General features: G+C 46.1%; 1 protein-coding gene across 1 annotated transcript; it reads right to left on the reverse strand.

The window, feature by feature from the left end:
- Positions 1-2,061: 2,061 nt before the first annotated feature.
- Positions 2,062-6,844, reverse strand: MRPL35 (mitochondrial ribosomal protein L35). Its single transcript, XM_054065503.1, has 4 exons — positions 6,747-6,844; positions 6,431-6,578; positions 3,663-3,807; positions 2,062-3,444 (listed from the first exon to the last, which is right to left on the reverse strand). The coding sequence occupies exons 1-4, from the start codon at positions 6,775-6,777 to the stop codon at positions 3,256-3,258; spliced, it is 513 nt and encodes a 170-aa protein (XP_053921478.1). The 5' UTR covers positions 6,778-6,844; the 3' UTR covers positions 2,062-3,255.
- Positions 6,845-10,111: the final 3,267 nt, after the last annotated feature.

A 10,111-nucleotide genomic window follows, 5' to 3' on the forward strand; every position in this document is an offset into this window, starting at 1 on the left:
GAAGTAAGAAGTCTTCAGAAAGTAAATTGAGAAAAAAAAACAAACCACCAAACCTGACTAAATAGCAGCTACAGAAGCCTTGCAAGATACTCAGCAGAAGCTTTGAGGAGCTAAGCGTGTGTGTTTTATTTTTAAGCAGCTTTTATTTGATTTCTTTTGGCAAGCACTAAAAAGAAATAGAAAAACTGCCTGCAGTGTTAGCAGAAAATAAACCCCTGTTGCAAGCAAGCTGTGTTTCCCTGCTATGCAACGGGCTGCCATACGATAAAAAAGAAGCTGACAAGTTTGCACTCAGTTATGCCAAAAACCCCAGCAACACAGAGCTACGTCACATCTGACAAATTCTCTTCTCAGACACGCTGCATTAACATTGATTCTCACTAAAATTATTAAATGTGCGTCTAATCTGCTGTTTTACTGTAAACTTGACTGTTTAGCATTTCTTAAGTGCTGAGGTGAAATTGTCGACAAGGGAGTTGCCTTATATCTCTCAAAACATTCACTGTATAAACGAGAAAAATAAACCTTTTCATATCTCTGGCAAAAATGTATTAATTTATCAATGGAGCTGTATATTTGTGTATAGATAGATGAGAAATGTGACTGCCTGACCACATACACTTAGTGCTGTAGTGTTCTGTATACAGAAGAGAACGGTCATTTGCTTTTGATTCCTCATCTTTCACGCACAGGTTGTTTACAGGCGTTGCCCCAGGTCTGTCATTTTGCTCTTTGGCTCCTTGCGTTCATTAAGAATAAACACCAGACGTGAAGTCTTGTCTTGCGGTTTTTCTCTTGAGCCTCTGCCAAGGCACCAGCCCTGATTCAGTGATTTGCCTTCCTGCGCTGATCCTGACCCCTCCTGGCAAACCAGGGGTTGCAGGACTTAAAAATGGATGGATGGATGGATGGATGGATGGATGGATGGATGGACGGACGGACGGATGATGGGTTCTTAAGACTGTGTTGATAGGAAGCAATCCTTAGCTCCCTCACAGCTCAGGCTCTGAGGATGCAAGCCAACTAATTACTAACTGCTCACAGATGACTCCTTCTAAAAGCAAGCAGTCTTCCATGGTTTGAAATAGCAACAGATCTGGTTTAAGAATGTCCCAATCCGGGCGCCTTTCAGGCAGCTGTCTCCTGCAGGCAGTCCTGCAGGGCAGGCGGGCACCTCCTGACTTCGGAGATTGCCAGGCGAGCGTAACCCTGAAAGAAACAGGCCACCCTTAGGCAATGCAGCCATGAGCCAGGCAAGGCTCGAGTGCAGCACGCAGCATTTCTAGTGAGTAAAATTGATGCTGAGGAGAAGAAAACTGTAGCTGAAGATGGCCCGTGGAAAACGGGCCTGTGAATTGCCTCACCCATTTGTCATCGATTCACCTCAGTTAGGATGGGAATAAGCTCAAGCGGCTCAGCGCAGTCCTCCCTGCCTCCTCCCTTGTCACAGGGGCCAGAGTCAGCGCAGTTCCAAGCATCGCCAACTGTTGAATGAGGATCGCTTCACATACAGACAAGACAGACTTCATGTATCTCACTGGCACCTGGGAATGAATCCCACACTAAATTAAATTGCGTAAGTGCCGACGGAGCACAGAGGAAAGGAGAATTGGGGGTTTTTTTATCCCTAATGAGAAGGAGAAAGCAGCTGGGAGACATGCTCTGCTCCTTAGCCTGATGTAAACAACCTGCTGCTTCTGACCGCTCTCTGAAGTGTTCTCATGTAGCGCTGAAACCCTCGTACCTGTGGCCAAATGCTCCTTGCTCACCGTCTCCTTTTTGCTGTTTGTTTCGGGTACCCGTTTTTGCATCTAGCACTGTACTTGAAATAGCAGAGAACACGATGTTGGGATTTGCGTTTAGACGAAGTATTTAAGGGTCATAATTGTGCACTTCATGTAATTTCTTTCCTGTGTGCGGTAGGAAAGACCAGTGATGAAATGGTACACGCAACGCCTCACACGGATGGCCATTATAACAGTATTCCAAAGGTTGATGTTTTGCTAGTTTTGTTATACTGCTTGATATACATCATGAATAAAGTCTTAATCTTTTATTTAAAAAAAAAAATAGAAAAAAAAACCCAAAAGAACCATCTCTAGTCCGTTCCATGTATCTGGCAGGCCAGAATAGTTCCTTTGATGGCTGTATTATTTTTATCTCAATTCTGGCTGACTGTATATAGATGTATTCACTAAGTGCTGCATGTCCTTCAGAACTTCTTTCTGTATTATGAACTGGAAAAAAAGAAATACAGCTACTGAACACTCTTGAGTAACTTGTGACTTCATTGCAAAGCAGACCATCTCCGGCTGTGCAGCCGATAACCAGCGGCTCTCTGCTTAATCATGGGCTTATTATTAGTGAACATGAAGCTACTGCTGGGAGCAACTGATTTTCATGCACTTTAGCTTTGTAGAGAATACTTCTGATTCCTTGCGAAAGGAATGCAGAGACGCTGCATTGTACACTCCAAAAGGACCCTCTCGTAAATCCTAGGCTTTGTCAACGTATATGTGATCAGAGATGGTGGTACGAGGTGTAATTAGGCTTAAAGAAAGAAAAAGCAAGAAAATACTTAAAACCTGGCTACTTAAGGATATAGTGGGATATAGTGCAGGACCCACAGAGTATATTCTACTACTCAAAACCGAACACAGATACAAAATGGGTCTTGTAATGAAATCTAGGGGCTGATGTATTTTTAAATCATTGATAAAAACTGCTTGCAGCTGTGAAATGCTGATTTTTTTTTATGCTCTCTAACATGGAGACACAGCAACAGTTCATGTTGCACTATGACAGGCAACAGTACTGAAACTGGTCCTGCTCTGCTTTATCCCCCTTCCCCTAGGTGGAGCCATTCAATGAGCTACCAATAAGTATGGACACAGCAGAATACGCTCCGGGGTTACTTAAACATGTTTCTTGTAAAAATGTTAAGATTAAATATGTAGAATTATTCAGTTTTAATGATGTTTAGAGCATATTCATCCACGTGTGTATGTTATACACAACCACAGCACACCACCAGACACCAAAACACGCAGGTGACCAGCTTGACCTCTGCTAAGTAAAATACAAATTGCAGCTCAAATTAATCTTGAATATTCCTTTATTTTGGGCACTGATATCCATAATTCTGATCAGACGATATGCATACATTATTTAGAAGAGTAAAAGGTATTACAGATTTACGTTCCCCGTGTCCCACCACCTCCTTCCTAGCGAGATGCAAGAATCAAACCAAGATTCCTACACACGAAGATTCGTGCGATCGTGATACTTCTGGTAGGGATCATCAACATACCAATTCCTTCTCTTCCAGAAAGAAGTGGTCATTTTATCAAGCAGTTTACATTGTGTTCTCGTGCACAAGATCATCTCCCTCAAGCGTTTCTTCTGGGAGGCTGACTTCTTCCACAGCTTCTTCTTGTAACCAGCCTGTCAGAAAGAAACACATGGAAGCAGGTTGTTGCAAATAAACATGTATAGCGATAGCGATAAGAAAACCGGGACAAATTCCCCACTTTCAGGAATACAGGAGTCTCTCTACAGAGCTTTTTTAACTTCCATACTAGCTGCTGCCCTCTCATGGAAGGAAAATAGTTAAACAGCTGACTATAAACATGGTTTTATTACAAAAAAAACCCCCATCTTACCTGTCTCCTAACCCAAAGGCCGTTGTGCAGTCGGAGAAACCTTTCGACAACAGACTTCACGGTTTTCCTCTTCCCCTTCCGTAGGCTACAGTAAGTGACAGTCCTCGACTGCTGCTGTAGTATACTTGGAAACAGAGAGGTAACACTGAAAAAAAACCCCAAACAGGGTAAAAACAAAACAGGAATAAAACATCTTTTTCTAAAAGCAATCGTGGACTTTTCCATGCAAGGAGAGATCACCAGTGGCCACAGATTTTCTGGAAGTTACTAGGAGCCCACCCAACCTTATAGCCACTTAATGTGGCTGTCAGTGAGTGCCAACTGTCTCACAGAACAGGGGATCTGGGCTGAGACAGAAACCCCGCAACAAGAGCATGGAGCCCCCCCAGACATCAAGAGTCACACAACCCCCCGCCTCAGGGTCCCCTGGACACCAAGGGGGTCACACCCCACCCCGGGGTCCCTCTGACAGCATGTTGGTTTGGGTTTTTTTTTCAAACAGTGCTTTTCCAGGCACCATTCATTCTTTGAAGAAGATAATGTTTTGTGTTAAGTACAATCTATGCTGAACATATGTGTCTTCTTCGGTAATCACCTCTGTCCGCAGTCTTTCCCTATCTCCAATGCAAGCTCAGGCAGAGACCTGGCTCCAAAGCTCCAGCTTAAAGAGATTTGTAAAAGAAAAACAAAATTACACACCTGCCTGTCAGTGGGAAGGAAATACATTCTGTAACCAGCTCCTGTCTCGCTGCATGGGACTGATGGAGATCACTCCCTGATGTTACCCAGGCCTGATAAAGGATACTTGCTTTCTAAAACTCCAAAATGAGTCTTAGAGGGTTTATTTGCCGGCATTATTGCTATCAGAGAACTTACCGCTGCCTACAACTGCCTGAAAGGAGGCTGTAGCGAGGCGGGTGTTGGTCTTGTCTCCCAAGTGACAGGACAAGAGGGAACGGCCTCAAGTTGTGCCAGGGGAGGTTTAGATTGGACATCGGGGAGAACTTCTCATTGGAAAAGGTTATCGGGCACTGGGAAGGCTGCCCAGGGAGGTGGTTGTGATACCAAAAATGCTGGCACATAAACTCTGTAAGACTCTTTTTGGAGTTGTTAGAAAGCAAGCATTATCCGGCCTGAGCAACACAGGGGAGCGATCTCCATCATACTTGTGCAGCAAGACAAGAACTGGTTACAGAATATATTTCCCCTTTACAGGTATATGGATAAATTCTCCCAGAAATCTTATGCATATTCTCTTACTTTCCAGGGACTAATTTTAATGTTGTTATGAACTTCACAACGGTCAAAACTCTTGTAATTCAGAGCTGGCACCAGGTCTCTGCCTGATCTTGCATTGGAGATAGTGAAAGACTGTGAACAGAGATGATTACAGAAGAAGAGACAACTGTTCAGCACAGATCGTCCTTGACAGATGTTACCATCTCCAAAGAATGAATATTGTCTGAAAAAATACTGAAAGAAAGAAAACATCAGAGGGACATTCTATCTAACTTTCAAAAACTACAATTACTCAGATAAAACTTAACTCTACTTTAGCTTAAACCAAAAATATTCCACTTTTTGTAATGGTGCCTACTTCTTGCACCAGTGGAGCCCCCTTCCTAGAGACGTTTAACTGAGGAAATGCTCAGGGATGGTTTAGTAGTGGACAGACACTCATATGTGGACAGACTCAATGATCTCCAAGGTCTCAATGATCATAAGCTGGAATTTCTTCACGGTGAGGGAGGGGAGGCACTGGCACAGGTTGCCCAGGGAAGCTGTGGCTGCCCCATCCCTGCAGGTGTTCAAGGCCAGGCTGGATGAGGCTTTGAGCCCCTGATCCAGTGGGACATGTCCCTGCCCATAGCAGAGAGTGGAACTGGATGATCTCATGAGGTTCAACAAGGCTAAGTGTAAGGTCCTACACCCAGGTCAGGGCAATCTCTGTTTTCAGTGTGATGGGGGATGATGTGATTGAGAGCAGCCCTGCAGAGAAGGACTTGGGGGTGCTGGTTGATCAGAAGCTCAACATCAGCCGGCAATGTGCGCTCACAGCCCAGAAGGCCAAACCGTGTCCTGGGCTGCATGAAAAGCAGCATGGCCAGCAGGGTGAGGGAAGTGATCCTGCCCCTCTACTCCTCTCTTATGAGACCTCATCTGGAACACTGTGTCCACTTCTGGAATCCTCAACATAAGAAGGATATGGAGCTGTTGGAATGGGTCCAGAGGAGGGCTATAAGGATGATCAGAGGGCTGGAGCACCTTTCCTACGAGGACAGGCTGAGAGAGTTGGGGTTGTTCAGTCTGGAGAAGAGGTGGCTTTGTGGAGAACTTATAGTGACCTTCCAGTACCTGAAGGGGCTACAAGAAAGTTGGAGAGGGGCTATTCATAAAAGTTTGTGGTCACACAATGAGGGGGAACGGGTATAAACTGGAGGGGCAGATTTAGAGTAGACATTAGGAAAAATTTCTTCACCTTGAGGGTGGTGAGACACTGGCACAGGTTGCCCAGGGAAGTTGTGGCTGCCCCATCCCTGGAGGTGTTCAAGGCCAGGTTGGATGGGGCTTTGGGCAGTCTGATCCAGTGGGAGGTGTCCCTGCCCACGGCAGGGGGGTGGAATTAGATGATCTTTGAGGTCCCTTCCAACCCAAACCATTCTAAGATCTCAAAGGTCTTTCCCAAACCAGCAATCCTATGACCCCCCCCGGGGTCCCTGGGCCACGAGGGCTCCCCGCACCCCCAGCAGCGCCTGCAGGACTCGTACCTGCCGAGGAGGGAGGCTCCGCCCGCCCCGACGAGCCGCGGTTTCCACAGCGGAGCCGGCGCCGCCGGTCCCGGGCCCCGCGCTGCGGCGATGCTGCAAAGAGCGCGGCCCGCGGGGGTTCCCCGGGCTGCCCAGCGGCTCAGGAGGCCTGCGGAGGGCAGAGCGGGACCTCAAAACGCGAAATCATTCACGCCTTCTCCCCCTTCTTTCATCCCACCACCATTTTCCCGCCACGCGCCGCCATTTTGCGCTCCCCCCTCTCCCTCCCCACCCCCGCCGTCCATTTCCCCCATGTTCGCGCGTCCCTTTCACGCACCCGCCAGGGCCGCGCGCGCCGCCGCCGCCATTACCCAGCGCTCCGCCCCCTCCCCCCGGCCACGTTCACGCAGCGCTGAGGCGGCACCGAGCCCGCCCCGAGGGACCCGCGGGCGCCGCCCCCTGGAACAGATTGTGAGTGTGGGGGGGTCTGGCAGCTTCTGAGGGAAAAAACGGTGCAAAAAGATAGAGGGTGTTATAATCAGAGAGTCATAGTGTTAAAAGTAAAATTGCTTAATTAAACTATTAGGGTATACAAATTCAACAAAGTGTGAAAAAGGAAACTCTTCTTTACAAAAATACAGTATATGTAACCTTGCTGTGCCACTCAAGATAAGATAACTTCTGCAATTTGTGTACTTTGCTTGCCTTATATGGAGAGTGTACTTTGCTTATTGCTACTCAAGATAAAATAGCTTCCTAGCGGAATGGCAAGGTGTGCACGGAAGATATGCAATGGATGCACGAAAGATGGACTATAAAAGGACTGCATATACATTGGAGGGTGTGGCAGCAGTGGAGCGGAGACTCCCTTGTCACCCAGCGCTGCTTTTGCTCGCTTTCCACTTGCTTGATTATTAATAAAAAGGACTGATTGAAATTATTCGGCGTCCAGTCCAACGTTTATTACAATTTGGTGCCGTGACTCGGATGGGAAAATAGTGCCTCGTCGTTTCCCGGGGAGGCGCCCCGAGCACTTCTCGGCCCTGGGGGCTGACAATTCACTCTCACCCAATCCAACGAACCTAAATTCTGGAAAGTGGAGCAATTGAGACCGGAAAAATCCCATAACGTTTAGTGCACTAAAGTCCGGACGAAGATGCGGGACAGCGTAGAGGCGTGAGTATCACGGATATCCGTTCGGGCGGGATTGGGTTTCCTGGAATATAACGATTGAGAGGCTCGACATACTGAGCCAAGTGAGTGCGGACCCTCTAGTACTACGTTTCCCGTATCCCGCGAGGGACCGGGCTAGGAACGAGGGGAGCGAAAGTGCGTGTGTGTGAAGATATTCCAGGAGATGGGGGCGAAGGAAAGCAAGCCTTCGACTCCCATGGGGAGGGTCCCCAAGGTGCCTCAGAAAACCCCTCTCGCATTCATGTTAGATAATTGGAAACAATTTCCCGGATCGGCAGGGAAGACAAAGGCTAAGATGATAGAATATTGTACTAAGGAGTGGGGAGGGAAGAGAATACGGAAAAATATTACCTGGCCAATATATGGGTAGGATGAAGATTGGGTTAGACAGCAGCTGAACCTCTGGGTGAATAGTAAAAAGACACTTAACCCAGAGGAAAGTGCATATGCTGCAGTTTGGTTAGAAAAACCTCAGACATTATTATTCCCTTTAAGGGAGGAAAAGAAAGGGAAAAACAGAGAGCAGGAGGAGTTTTTAGAAGAACTATTAGTAAACCCTCCTCCATATATAGCTCCAGCACCAACGCCTGAACCGGCTATCCCAAATGCACCAGAGGGCGCTGAAGGCGCAGCTATAGCTCCTGAGAGGCGAATAACGAGGAGCCAAACAAATCAAGTCCACACATACCCATTAAGGGAAGTTCCTATGGGTGGACCCCAGCCAGAAATAGGATATGTATCAATATCCTTGAATTCAAATGATGTGAGGGATTTTAAAAGAAATGAGATGGGGAGTCTATTGGATGACCCTTTAGGAGTCGCTGAAAGGTTAGACAGATTTTTGGGACCAAGCCTTTACTCATGGACTGAAATGGAGTCTATACTAAGTCAGCTATTCACAGCTGAAGAAAAAGATATGATTAGACGGGCAGGAATGAGAATATGGGAAGCCCAACATGCGCAGGGGCCACGAGCAGATATTAAATGGCCTCTGCAGAATCCAAATTGGAACAATCAAAACGCAGAGCACCGAGTCCATATGGGAGATTTAAGAACCATAGTAATTCAAGGGATTCGTGAAGCAGTACCCCGTGGGCAAAATATAAGTAAAGCATTTAATGAAAGGCAAAAGAAAGATGAAAGCCCAACCGAGTGGTTGGAAAGACTAAGGAAAGCTTTGCAGCTGTATTCAGGGGCAGACCCAACGAGCCCCCTGGGACAGGCAGTTTTGAAGACCCATTTTTGTGGCTAAATCTTGGGAAGATATTAGAAGGAAACTAGAGAAAATAGAAGATTGGCAGGACAGGCCCATGGATGAATTATTGAGGGAAGCTCAAAAGGTGTATGTATGAAGAGAGGACGAGACAAATAAGAGACAAGTAAGAATGATGGTAGCTGCAGAAAAGAAAGGACGGGGAGGGATGGCAGAGACCAGAAAACCCCAACGAGGAACAGAACGAAGAACAGAAAGCGTAGTACGAAAGGAACAGGGAAACTGCTTTTACTGTGGGAAACGAGGGCATATCAAAAGAGATTGCCGAGAGAGGATCCGGGATGAAAGGATATTGAAAGAAGAATAGAGAAGTCAGGGGCTCTACATTATAGGGGACCGGAGTCATCAAGAGCCCTTGATAAAATTAAAAATAGGTCCCCACGAACAAGAGTTCACCTTTTTAGTAGATACTGGGGCGGAGCGATCTACGATTAGGAGCTTGCCCAAGGGATGCACGATCTCGCATGAAACAGTCCAAGTTATAGGAGCGAAAGGGGAGCCTTTTAAAGTAAATAAAATTTTTTAAAAAAATGTTATATCCAAGTCAGAGAATAAATTTGGAATAGGTGAACTCTTGTTAGTCCCAGAGGCAGATTATAATTTACTGGGACGAGAATTTAATTACGGAACTGCAATTAGAAATTAAAGTGGAGAATCAGAAATTGACCGTCAAAGCATATCCCCTTACAATAGAGGACTAGCAAGAAATTAATCCTGAAGTATGGTACTCTCCAGATACAATAAGCAGATCAAATATTGCACCGATAAAAATCCAAATTCAAGAACCTCAGGTACCGGTGCGAATCAAACAATACCCCATTTCCATGGAAGGAAGAAGGGGACTGAAGCCAGAAATAGACAGGTTACTTGCAGAGGGGATTTTAGAGCCATGCATGTCCCCATTTAATACACCTATTTTGCCTGTGAAGAAACCTAATGGAAAATATCGATTAGTCCATGATTTAAGAGAAATTAATAAAAGAACAGTCACTCGATTCCCAGTGGTAGCAAACCCCTATACTTTACTAAGCAAATTGGGACCACATAAAAATTGGTACAGTGTAATTGATCTAAAAGATGCCTTCTGGGCCTGCCCACTAGCCGAAGAAAGTCGGGACTATTTTGCCTTTGAATGGGAAGATCCCGACACAGGACGAAGGCAACAACTGAGGTGGAGTGTACTCCCACAGGGGCACTCCGAAAGTCCAAATTTATTCGGTCAAATATTAGAAGAA

This window comes from Cuculus canorus, chromosome 4 (genome assembly GCF_017976375.1).
Source record: "Cuculus canorus isolate bCucCan1 chromosome 4, bCucCan1.pri, whole genome shotgun sequence".
In the NCBI taxonomy this organism is placed as follows: domain Eukaryota; kingdom Metazoa; phylum Chordata; class Aves; order Cuculiformes; family Cuculidae; genus Cuculus; species Cuculus canorus.

What these genes read in the sequence shown, in the direction of transcription:
- MRPL35 (XM_054065503.1), bottom strand. Translation starts at nt 6,777, where the DNA reads ATGGCGGCGGCGGCGCGCGCGGCCCTGGCGG. An exon ending in GGAGCCTCCCTCCTCGGCAG is followed by an intron (nt 3,808 to 6,430) that starts GTACGAGTCCTG and finishes GTTTTTTTTCAG; the next exon opens with TGTTACCTCTCTGTTTCCAA. An exon ending in GCCTTTGGGTTAGGAGACAG is followed by an intron (nt 3,445 to 3,662) that starts GTAAGATGGGGG and finishes TCTTTCTGACAG; the next exon opens with GCTGGTTACAAGAAGAAGCT.